The sequence below is a fragment of the Micromonas pusilla genome (assembly GCF_000151265.4).
Source record: "Micromonas pusilla CCMP1545 genomic scaffold MICPUCscaffold_4, whole genome shotgun sequence".
NCBI lineage: Eukaryota > Viridiplantae > Chlorophyta > Mamiellophyceae > Mamiellales > Mamiellaceae > Micromonas > Micromonas pusilla.
In genome coordinates this window covers 165,453-177,950 of record NW_003315885.1, presented here as the reverse complement: position 1 = coordinate 177,950, position 12,498 = coordinate 165,453, and the positions used below count along the sequence as shown (strand labels likewise).

Here is a 12,498-nt window from a genome sequence, read left to right as displayed (position 1 = left end):
CAGCGCCTTTTTCACTCGGTCCCCACGGACGGACTAGGAGGGGACGGCGACGACGGTTCGATGTTCTCGCCCAAGAGCGCGCGGCGGCGCCGTTGCGCCGCCACCGCGTGTCGCAGCTTATCCACTTCCTGCAGCCTACGCAACGCGGCCGGGAAGACGTGGAGGTGCTCGAGGTGCGAACCGATGACGAATACGTCGTCGACCGCCGCGGAGATGTTCGCGTGCGCGGCGACCTTCACGGTGGTGACCGAGGTTCCGAACGCGCCCTCGTCGTCGAACGCGACGCATCGAATCTTCGTGCGTCCACCAGCGCGTCGATTGTGAGGGAGCAAGACGTCTTCGAAAACAGCGTGACCTTCCTGAAGCTCTGTGAGCCACATCCAACGCGGGGCGAAGACGTCGTAGTCGTACCAGTACGCGAGGCGATACTCGAGCGTTTTATCCGCGTCGACCCATTCGCCGCAATCGACGGAGAATTTAGTTTCAAATTCAATCCCGTCGATCGCGGGTTCGACGACGACGCCTTCGCCCACGGACCGAGGCGGCGCGTTCGTCACCAGGATTCTCTCCGATTGTCCTTCGCATCCGTTATCCACGCCGGCGACGCGCGTGGTCAGCGTGAGCGTGTACTCGCGGCCGGGGTTCATCGTATTTTTGACGATCGACATGTACCCCTTGTCTTGCCAGTGCGTGTACACGGGAACGGCGAGCGTCGTCGCGGTCGCCGGGCTCGTGTCCACGATGCTCCACCTGAACTGCACGCGGCCTAAAGCGCTTACTCCGTCGCCGTAGATCCGAAACAAGAATTGATGGTTGATCGACTTCGGCGTCGGCTCGATGTTCGCGCTCGGGCACGTGTTGTTCCCCGTCACGAGCTGAACCTTATCAGGCCCTCTCGACGAGCGGTGAGTCTTGGACGTCAGCATCGTGAACGTGTACGCCGAATTCGGTCCCATCGTGTTTGGTGGCAACGTCAGCGGGCTCCCACTGGGTATGTCGTCGACCACGAATATTCCATACATGTCCTTGAGTTTCTTCGTCATGCCGCGGAGGTGGCACGTCGGGCGGTCCGCGAGTAAATCCTCGCACGTCCAGTCGTGTCTGAGCGCGTGGGTGTCCGTTCGCCAGTCCGGATCGACGAATCGCAAAGGCGCGGTCGTGACGTTCACCTCCTCGGTTTTATCGACGATGAAAGCACCGGTGTTCGCACGCGAGACCGAAGGATACAACGAAGACGCGTCGAACGTTACGGGTGAGTACGAAAAATCACCGCCGTTCGCGTCGATTGGCTTGAAGTAGTCCGTCATGGGGTCTCCGCCCATGCCACCGACGATGATCGATTTTATACCCGCATAACCCGCTCGCATGACACGCCCTGGGAAGCCGTGCACGTCATACACCGTGTCGTTGTGCCACGTGTCGTTGAAAAATATCGAGTAGTTTGAAGTGAAGTGGTACTGCCGGGCGGCGAAGAAAAGTGTCCGTGATAGGCGGCCGGACACCATCCCCCGCGTCGCAGCGACGATTTTCTGCAGCTTTGCCTCCTGCGCGACGACTTCAGGGTGCAATCCCGTAGGGGTGGGCCATCCCGCGACGCGGGACTTGGGGAACGTAGCGTACATTTCGGAGTTGTACTCTGGCTTCACCGCCCACGTCACCGACACTGGGGGATTGCACTCGGGGAGGTCGGAGTATTTCCATCGGCGGTCGTACGTCCATTCGCGCACGAGTGCCAACTGAGTAAATGATTTGCGCAATGACGCGGGGGTGAAGATCGCGGGCGGAGAATCTATTGCTATGCTGTGAGGATTGTGAGGCCCATACCTGAAAACAAGCTTCGGCGATGATGGCACACTTCTTTCATCGCACGAACCACCTGGGAAGATATTTATAGTCGCCGTTGCGGTGTCCGCGTGAGGATCGTGCACAAGTTGACCGGTATAAGGGTCGACCGCGCCGCGATCCACGTCGTGACCTTCTTTGTTGTACGCGACGACGTTGAAAATGTACTCCCAAGCCCAAGGGCAATCTGCAAGGAAGAATTCTCGTGGGATTCGCAGCGTATGTTTGCGAGGTTGCGAAGACACAAATGCCTCCAATTTCCTCACCGACTCCTTCTCCTGCTCGGTCTGCGGTTTGATGTAAACGTGCGGACAATAATTAGTAGTTGCGGGATTGCACTTAGGATCCGTCCAGACACTTCTTCTCACAGATTCGGGTTTCAGGCTCCACTTGAATCGCAAAGGAACATCCCCGATCGCGCCGGTGGAACGATCCGCGTGGAGCACGATTTTGTCGTCGTACGCAGTTTTCTCAGGGTGGTAGCATTGCTCGTTGAACAGTTTCTGTTGGTTTACTATCACCGGTGACGTCCATGGAAGATCGTATGGATTTCTGTCTGAGTAGTACCGACCAGCGAATCTCCCGGTGTATTTGATCGTGGAATGGTTCCCTGACGACGGAGGGAACGCATAAGAACCTTTGGAGGTAGTCACATCCGCGACGACCGCGATGGGCTCTCCCGCACGTCTTGTCACCACGACAGAGGCGGTGGAGCTGTTTCCTCGTTCTCTGAAGCGGTCGTGATATACGACGCCGCCGCGCAGGCTGAGCGTCGTTCCGTCGGACACGCCGTCGCTCGACTCGGTGACGTTGTGTTCGCCGACGACCAGATACAATCGGACGAAGCGTTTGTCGATGAACGCGCCTATGCACCCTTCGCCTAACACGACCGCGCTTTCGCGAAGGAAGAGTTTATCGCAAGAGTACGCGCCTCCGAGGGTGAGCCCAGCGGTCTCGCCGCGGTCGGTGTCGACGTCGAACAAGAGGTCGACCGCGGTGCCCGCCATGTTCATGTGCGCCCACAACAGCTTCACGGGGGGCTCTTTGAAATCGAGAGGGTTGCAGACCTCGAAGCTAGCCAATTGCGAAGGACCTCGGAACAGCACCGCGTACGCGTCCGACTTTTCGCAATCACGACCCGTAGCGAAATCCGTGACTTCATCGCCGCTACGTTTCATCGGGCACTTGTTTCCGTATTTCGAGTTCTCGCCCCAAACCTAGGGCGATGTCGGGGTGGAGTTGAAAAACGTCGAGGTCAAATGTTGAAAGCGAGGGTTGGGCGGAGAGATGAGACGGGGAAAGTCCTTAAGGAACGGCGTTCACCACGCCAACGCGGTCGTATGGGGACCAGTGTATAGAACGCACCTGCAGCGCGTTCGCGGTGGTATAAAATGCGCCAGATTTCCCAAAATCGATCTCCGACGGAGGCTGTTCCACGAGCAACGCGGACGTGCACGCGCCAAAGTGGTAGACGTCATCGGGGCAGTACACGCCGCCGGCGATGCCAGTCACCTTGCCTGACGCCTTCCCGGGGACGTACGTCCACTTCGGGCGGGTGATCAAATTAGGATCCATGATAGCAATGTACGGTTTCGACGCCATCTTATCGGAGCCTTCAAAATCTCTGTTGTTCAAGCGGTTGTTCGTTTTTAGAACAGCTAAGTCTTTTATCGCGCCGGCGGGCATCTCGCCACCGAAAACGATGTTCCCCTTGCCATCGACGTCGAGCGCCTTGAGCGTGACGCCGTAAACCGCGTAATATGGGGCTGCGGTCTTTGAGTAGTCCGGACAAGCCAGCATGCCTCCAATCGGCGACGACATGAGAAACTGCCCTTTGAGGACGACGCCGAGGACGGGGTCCACGATCGCGACGTACGCCACCTTGGCGTGGAGCTGGTCGACGAGCCCGCCGAGGTCAGAGTTAGGGTTTGTGCCCCTGAATGTTTCTTTCGGCCGCTTCGAGATTCGGTTAGCGACGACGTGAGAGCCGAGCTGTTTAGAGCCGTCGTGAATAAACACGGTGTGTGCGGTGATGATCTGAGCATGTGAACCAGGAAGGCATAAGTGGAGGGATTCTTTCTCGAAGCCGTTCGTCTCGCCGCCGACGACGAGGCGGCCGGAGCGATCCAATACCATCTGCGTGATTTGCGTGTCCGAGCCGTCGCGCTCGTCCAGGTCCGACCCCGCGTAGTCCCACGTGCTCCATCTCAAAGCATACTCCGCGCGTTCGCCCGCGCGAACGTTTGCGTCGAACTTGCGCAAGAACGCGATTCGCGTGAGCCGATCGTACGGCGCTTCCGGCGCTGGTGGCGTGTGATGCACCATCGCTTGTTTGAATCCACCGACGTACACCCCCGAATTCAATCCGTCGACGTCGGAGACGGCGACATCGAGCGGGAAATCATCCCCTACCTTCCCTTCCTGCTTGAAATGATCCACCTCGAGGCGAGCCATTTCGTTCCCACCACCGATCACGTCCAAGACGACGACGAGCGTAGGAGATGTCCGGGCGGGGCACACTATGTAACCATTGTTGACGAGGCAAGGTTCGCTTCCGAACGCGAGCACGGCCGCGACTCGGCCTCTCGGTCCGATGGCCACGCGGATCTTACCCGGATGTAAACCGCATAAAGGCGCGCATTTGGGGTTCGAAACGCCACCGTCGCACTTTGCGCACGCGTTCCACAGCACGGCGTTCGCTTCGTGGTTCAAACCGAGGACACCGTCTGGGCCGGCGATGATCAGCGTCCCGGTTTCGTTCGATATGCGCATGTGCTCCGTGGCGTTGCTTCCGACGTAGGACACGGACTTGGGCGAGCCGCACGAGAGCTCGGGGGCGCCGTCGTATCCACACCCAGCGCCCTCGAGTGTTAAGATTTGCGCCATGCACTGATGCCCAGTCGATTCGTTGAAAATTCCAGGCATGGGATTCTTCGTGTCCGCGCACCCAGACGCCTCCTCGGTCAAATCCGTGTGAGCCAAAGACGTGTTCGACCCGAGCGCGTTTAGGGCGCCCATTTGCCCGCCGAGGAGGAAATCGCCGTCGCGCCGAGACACCGCGCTCGTCACTTTGGTGTCCACCCCGTACATGTTGCCAAGATACGAGGCGAACCCGTAGTGCGTCGCTGGCGACGTGAGCGGCTTGCACTCGTCCGTGACGAGCCGGCGGATACCGAAGATCTCGTACGTGTGCGTGGTGTCCGCCCCCTCCCCAGCCTCGTCTAGGCACCGCCACGCCGGTTCCGTCGCTGGGTTGTACCCGATCTGCATCACCGCGTAATACGTGTACCCGCCGTCAGGCGAGAACATGTCTCCAAGGATGTCCGAGCACAACCACGGGGACTTCGCCTGGGACGTCGCTAGGTCCATGTACGGGCTTTGCAACGTGTTGGAACCGTCGATGAACCGCCGATGCGCGAACCCCCACCCCTTGGCGGCGACGCCGTAATGCGTGACGCTCCTTCCACTGAGCATGGCATACTGTCCGATGGGGTTCTCGGCGTCGTCGACGCCGTCCCTTCCCACCCACGCGCCCGGTTTGTGTTTGGTTTCCTTGCGCCAGCTTCGGAACGAATACAGTTTGCCCCTGTCCGTCTCTCGATCAAACGCCCATCCATTTCGGTCTGTTAACCAAACCTTGTTCGGGTGAAGGATGACGATGTCCTCGTGGTCGCCTGTCTTGTAGATTCTGGCGCCGTGTATGACGTCTCGCGACCGCCACTTCGGTATCGACCCGGCGTCGTCGAGTTCGAAGCGGCCGGCGTAGGATCGCTTATCGAAATCCTCGCCGCACAACCCGGTCAGCTCGCACGTTGCGGTTTTGCCTCTGAGGATAGCGAACATCCCGTCGTAATCCCACGGAATATGGTGCTTATCGTCGTCCCCAGAGGCGAAGTGGATGTTTCCGTCCGCGGTGACTTTGAAATCGGTGTACGACGACGCGGTTATGTCTTCCCCTGAGGTCGACCACTCCGAGCCGCCTCCCCACCCGGACTGCCCGCCCTTCGTATGTTTGTTTCCCCACCTCAGAGCCTTTGTGTCTTGCAAAGGACACGCGCCGGCGAACCCTTCATGTATTTGGGATAAGCACCCAGCCGGTGCGTCCACCGCGCAATCGCCGCTCGCGACCATATGAGCTCGTTTCGCTTTGATGTCGTCGAACTCGCTCTTCGAGGTGTACCTCTTGGGATCATACTCGCGCTCGAGGCCGTCGCAGCAGATGTCGTACTTCTTCGTGATAGGGTTGATGGATTTGCGTTTAGCGCAATTGGGATACCCGAATTTATCCCGTCCGCCTCTCCAACCGAGGTGCTTACCCTCGCAACACCAGTGAGGGTCTGCGCAAGAGCCGTCTTTGCATCCGTAGAGCTTCAACGAGCGAGGATCCGGTATGCGAGTCCATCTGCCCTGGGGAATCGGGACGTGGTTCACGAACATGTTCGGCTCTTCGCACCCGTCCGGCAGACAGCGAGCCTTCCACGCGTCCGGGTTGGGCGGCTCGAACGCGGCTCGCGCGGCGATAGCCGCCACGAGATCGGCGGGATCGATCGACGCAGCTCCAAACTGAACGCGCATGTCGTACATGTCGGCGACCGCCGCGGCGGGCAAGTGCGGGGCGGCGAGGCTCCGTGATTTGTCGCCGCCCCCACGGCACTCGTTCCCGCGGCACTGCGTATACACGGGTATGTCTTTGGTCCCGTCAAAGTAAGACCCGTTCGGCGTCTCCACCGTGCACACCTTTTCGCCGCCGACGTACAAGTCCACCGAGGTGGCCGAGACCGCGACGACGAGGGAGTGCCAAGTCTCCGAGTCGATCGATCGTCTCGTCTTGCAAACGCCCACAGAAGCGTCCGATTTCACGCACGAGCTCACGAGCGGACGCGGTTTGTACGACTCCGGCATGACGCCATAGGCAAACATACGGTTCCTTAGCGTGAGCGTGCCGTCGTCGTTGCACATGACCCAATCGGAGAGGTCTTGCTTGAATTTCTTGGCGTAGGAGAACATGCCCCCCATGTTCGTGACCTTGCTCACGTCCCAGCCGGAGATGTCGCCGTTGAAAGCAGAAGCGGAGGAGAACATGTACGCCATGTTCGTGACCTTGCTCACGTCCCACTTGGAGATGTCGCCGTTGAAAGCGGTGGCGTAATTGAACATTCTCTCCATGTTCGTGACGCTGCTCACGTCCCACTTGGAGATGTCGCCGTTGAAAGTCCGAGCGCCATAAAACATTCTCTCCATGTTCGTGACGCTGCTCACGTCCCACTTGGAGATGTCGCCGTTGAAAGCGGTGGCGTAATTGAACATTCTCTCCATGTTCGTGACGCTGCTCACGTCCCAATTGGAGATGTCGCCATTGAAAGCAGAGGCACCATAGAACATTTGATACATGTCGGTGACCTTGCTCACATCCCAGGAGTTCATATTCTCGCAGCCCTTCACCGAGTCTTTGGCGAGACACGATTTAACGGCGAGACGGAGCACATCACCGTTGGAAAATGTTGACATAACGCAATGACCGAGACGGGGCTTGTGCTCCTCCTTCAAATTTGATATGCCCGCTTTAAATTGCGAGAGTTGAAAAGAACGCATGGATTTTTTCGTCAGCTTGCAAAGATTCCAATTCGATAAGTCTTGGTCGAAATTCGAGCTTCCGTAGCCGTAGCTTCCGTAGCTGAATAAATATGTCATTATAGTGACCTTGCTCACGTCCCATTTGGAGATGTCGCCGTTGAAAGCCTTGGCGCCGTTGAACATGTACGCCATGTCAATGACCTTGCTCACGTCCCACTTGGAGATGTCGCCGTTGAAAGCGGAAGCGGAGGAGAACATGCTCCCCATCTTGGTGACCTTGCTCACGTCCCAATTGGAGATGTCGCCGTTGAAAGAGGAAGCGCTGAACATGCCCCCCATGTTCGTGACCTTGCTCACGTCCCACTTGGAGATGTCGCCGTTGAAAGCCTTGGCGTAGGAGAACATCTCCCCCATGTTGGTGACCTTGCTCACGTCCCAGCCGGAGATGTCGCCGTTGAAAGAGGAAGCGGAGTAGAACATGCTCTGCATGTTGGTGACACTGCTCACATCCCACTCAGAGATGTCGACCTTAGGATAGATGCGATGAAACAAATAGGACATGTCCGTGACCTTGCTCACGTCCCATGAGTTCATATCTTCGCAGCCCTTGTTGCCACACTCTTTGACCGCAATTTTTAGCGAAGTCCTGTCGGAGAACGTGCGCGTGTAGATTTTCGCAACCCGCGCGGGCGCGGCGATTGTCAGAGCAGTCGGTTCGTTGTCCGCAAACGCGCTCGCAATCGTCATGCCCGCTGATACGGGTGCTGCTGACGTCGACGGCCGCGTAGGAATCATTTTACCCGTCCCTTTGTCCGTCGCGGCGAGGACGAGTGTGCCGTCCCTGTGCGTGTAGAGCGAGAAGCCCTTGACCGGAATGGCACCGGGCGGCAGATGGTCAATCGCGGAGGGCAGCGGCTCCTTTGCCGGGTCGAACTCGACGCCCACGTGCAGGATGTTACCGACGGTCGCTCCCTTCACCTCGACGTGATAGTTCTCCCAGTCGATCGTAGTCGTCCCGTTGTACACGGGACTGGCGTACTTTAAGCCGTTCGTGTCATGTCCGTACTGCGCCTCTTCCGCGGCAAGCACGTTCGTAGATGGCGGCGACGACGAGTTCTGAAATACCGGCCGAAAGTGGCGCATCCGCACGTACGCGGCGACCGTGAAGCCGTCACCGATGTCGGCCGTCGTGTTCGGGCGCGGAAGGCTCGGCGCGTCCCATTCGTACCCTGACAGCTTCTCCTTGATATACGCCGCGGGTGCAAAGTTTCTCGGAGTAGACCACGGCAGCTGCGGCTCGCGCCATCGCCCGAGGATGAGACGCTTGGACGAAACCCCGGGGAGGGGCGGCGCCGTGACGTTCGCTGAGCCGCGCTCATATGGATTGACCCATCCGGGCTCCCACATGATGACGTAGCTGACGCCGCCGAGCACGTAGGAATGTTGACGAACCTTATCGTAGCGTTTGTCCGAGTTTATCAGCGGTTTCGCCTCAATGTCCGTGCTCTGCTCGTAACTGGCGTACAACGCGTCCAATCCGCCCACAAACAGCGCCCCAGGGTACGCCGGGGAAACGTCAAAATCCAGGAATTCAACCGCGTTCTTTTCAAACGCGTTGCTCTCGCCCTCGAGCGAGCGCGTGAGCAGGCGCCACTCCATGCCGTTCTCCCAAGTCGGGGTCACGTAGCGTCTAAGGTTGCCGCCCGCGTCGGTGTAGTCGTACCCTTGGTCGCCGCACGCGAGCTTCGCGCCGCCTACCGCGATCGGCATTTTCGTCCAGCACCGGCCTCCCCCAACGCGCACGGGCAGCCCGAGGATATTGTACTTATACTCGTGATTTACCTCCGCGGGGGAGCGCACGGTGTCATCCTCGGCGTCCGCGCCGACGACGCCCCAGGAGCCATCTTCGCGCCGATATGCCGCGCCCTCTGGGAGCGTCTCCTTCGCGCGGTACGGGTCCTTCAAAATGTCCGGGCAACTGATCCACCCTGCGCGTAGCGATGCCTCCGACATATCGATCGTGTAAGGATAAACGACACCCCAATGCCGTGTAGGGTTGAGGTTCATGGGAACTTTGTTCGTGCAGCGCACCCATTCCTCGTCACCCGCGTCGGTGGTCCGCGCGAAGTACGTGCCGACGTAGTCATGGTTGCACCACGACGGCCACGGTTGATTGCGCTGCGCCCCGCGCCGTTGATATCGTTTTTCGTCGGCGCAGACGTTGGAGTAGATGAAGTGCACGACGCCGTCTTTTTCGTAAAACTTCAGCGAGTACGCCTTCCCTCTCCGCCGCGTGTTCCTGAAGAAGCCGAGCATCTGCTTCGCGTTCAGGGGCGGTCCCCCGGGGTACGGGCGGATCACGTCCAGCGGCTCGAGCGCGTCCAGCCGCGTCTGCCCGCGCACGGGCGTGGGTTTGTACCCCCCCTTGGGCTGGCCGTACTTCATCTCTGCTTTCGCATCCTCCTTGGAGACGGCGTGCGCGTTGGCGCCGACGTAGCACGACGAGTTGTGATCGCCGCAGTTCTCCATCCGACGCACGCTCTCGTGCGCGGTCTCGACCACTTCCGGGCCCGCGTCTTTATTCCCGAGCAGCGACGACGCGAAGAACCTCCCAAGGTTCTGGGAGGACACGGTCAATACGAGACACGAAGTGAGGGTGACGACGGCGAGGGAGAAGGCGGTGCGGCCGCGGTGGGGCGATCTTTTGGGGGAAATGTGCGGCCGCGATCTCGACCCCCTTCCCGACAGCAGTGGGGTGTCTTCCGACGCGACGGCGACCTCGGCGCGTTCCCCCGCCCAGTCGCGCGTGCTCTCTGCCAGAGATCGCCCCATCCTTCCTTCAGACGTTTCTCGCAAACGCGTCCCTCGTGGATGTGCCGCGCTCGTGGTGGTGAGATGCGAAATCCCCCCGCCCCGCGTTATCGCGCGACGGAATCAGAGAGATCAAACAGTCTGCGCGTGGGCGGCGATGCGGGAACTTGCGTTCGCGTGGCGTGGATACGATCCGTGATCTACCCTATCCGGGTTGGTGTATACACGAGCGGCGGCGGCTGCGGCGAGCGGCGGCGCGTTTGTTTGTCCGAGGGGTAAGGGCAACGACTAGGGTTCGTGCGTTAAATTGTGTAACCTCCTTTTCGTGTGATTTTCTCACGACTACGTGTATCTTCACTTTGATAGCTAGCCAGGGTGTCAAAATAACTTTTTTGCTTTCAGCGTTGGTCGATGTATCGATCAAACAAAATAATTCATCGCGTTTTTTCAAACGATACTTGACCGAGGCGCAACTTCAAGCGCGCGTCTTGGGCGGTGTGCGGGGGTAAGTGAAAACTACGGGGCTTTCCTAATTTGGGAGATCAGTCAAGTTCAGTCATTTCCAGATTTCAGGCGATTTTTTGGGCAAAATGGGGGTCAGGCGACCCTAGACCAAAAACACGGGGAATCGGCCAGGCAGACCCAAAAATGATGGTCTTTGACGGCTTTGAAAAATACTATACACCGAGAAAGTTCCGTCATTCCTATATCCTATGTTGACTATGTATATAATGTATACTCTTTTCTCCCTTTTATATAAATAGTGTAATCCGTAAAGGAGGGAGAGAGAGAACGGATTAGGAGTGTGAGAAAGAAAAAAAAAACATACCCTACAGCCAACATAGCCAACATAGGGTCTGGCGGTCTCCCCCCCTGTCTCAAAAACAGACCCCCCCTTTAGAGACCAAAAAAGCCCTACATAGATATTTGGGTCTGGCTTTCTCTCGTCCTCCGTGCTTGTTTCGTGGATGGTATGAAATGGGGTCTCACAGAAGGCTCACAGAAGGTATAGAAGCCCCACAGAAGACCCCCGATTTTCGATGATTTTCGTGTGATTTTCTAACCCCCCAAATTGGATGATTTTCGTGTGATTTTCTAACCCCCCAAATTGGACGATTTTAACCCCCGAAATTAGATGATTTTCGTGTGATTTTCTAACCCCCGATTTTTGGTTTTGCGACCCCCGATTTAGGTGGTTTTCCCGTGTTTTTGAGGTGTTTTTCAACAGCTCAAAAACACTTCGCAGGGCTTAAAGAGGTGCTACAGAGTTCCGTGATATTTGCGTCAGCGAGGTTCACGGAGATTTGTAGAGGTCTGGGTCGCTACGCTCCAGATACGCCCCCGAACTCCCGTGATTTTCGTAAGGTTTTGGTCTTATTACAAAGCTATAAACTACCCAAGAACTCCCCAATCGTCATCGTCTTCAATTCAGGCTCAAGACCACTTCCGTCGGGTCTAAAGCGGTCAAAAGTAGCCCGACAAAACGGACATTTCCAAAGCTCGTGCTTGAGACCTGGCAGTTCATACTTCGGCTTGTAGAAGTCCTCCTGCGTCCAAGTTCCCTTCCAATTCTTCTCCACACAACAGCTACAGATGAAGTGGTCGCACTTCATACAGGTAATATTGGTGTCGTCAAACATCATCGTCGGCGTCTCCTTCCTCACGCAGTAAGGCACATCACAAACCTTCCCTGCCGTCTGCTTGTTTCGCTTATTTTTTTTGTTGTTCGGCATTTTTGGACTTATTTTTCGTTTTGAGGCGACCTCACTTAGGTTTCCAATTTTCATTTTTTTGGCTTGTATAAAAACCCTAAAATTGATACAAAAACACCTATTAAATTAGGTTTTGATAGGCGAGTACTACGCCCTTTAAGCCCTGAATTAGCGTTGATGCGACAGAGTGAAATGAACCCGAAGGGTTCAACCCTTTAAGCTCCGTCAATTCACGCTAATTCAGGGCTTAAAGGGCGTAGTACTGTAGTTGACGAAAGATGAAGCGCGTAACAACGACGATCGACGTTTACGAATAACGATCAGTCGCCCCTCCGCGCTTCTCCCCCGCTCGAGCGACGCCCCGGAGCGGTCGCGCTCGCGCTCGCGAATGTCGTCGCCGCCGAGCGAAGAGGAGGAGGGCGGCGAACGGATGGAGGGCTATCGCACCGTCGAGCTCCCCGACCCGGACGCGACGGCGCCGTTCGAGTGCTCGTTCGATGACTTCGCGCGCGATCGCTCCGCGTCCGCCGACGCGGACGCGGACGCTTCCGACGCCTCC

The 12,498-nt window shown here is 57.6% G+C and overlaps 3 protein-coding genes across 3 annotated transcripts in view; all 3 read right to left on the bottom strand.

Annotated features, from left to right (window-relative positions):
* Window positions 1-3,020, bottom strand: part of MICPUCDRAFT_56965 (uncharacterized protein) — a gene marked incomplete at both ends in the record, with an annotated part of 3,950 nt that extends 930 nt beyond the window's left edge. The window contains one exon of the mRNA XM_003057564.1: window positions 35-3,020. Within this exon, the coding sequence (XP_003057610.1) occupies window positions 35-3,020 (2,986 nt within the window). The remainder of the gene's footprint in view (window positions 1-34) is intronic.
* A 127-nt stretch (window positions 3,021-3,147) lies between these two features.
* On the bottom strand, window positions 3,148-10,248 carry MICPUCDRAFT_56964 (uncharacterized protein; the record flags this gene model as incomplete). Its single annotated transcript, XM_003057563.1, has 1 exon — window positions 3,148-10,248. The coding sequence occupies one exon, from the start codon at window positions 10,246-10,248 to the stop codon at window positions 3,148-3,150; it is 7,101 nt and encodes a 2,366-aa protein (XP_003057609.1).
* A 1,364-nt stretch (window positions 10,249-11,612) lies between these two features.
* Window positions 11,613-11,960, bottom strand: MICPUCDRAFT_56963 (uncharacterized protein; the record flags this gene model as incomplete). The annotated part of the gene is made up of 1 exon (XM_003057562.1): window positions 11,613-11,960. The coding sequence occupies one exon, from the start codon at window positions 11,958-11,960 to the stop codon at window positions 11,613-11,615; it is 348 nt and encodes a 115-aa protein (XP_003057608.1).
* Window positions 11,961-12,498: the final 538 nt, after the last annotated feature.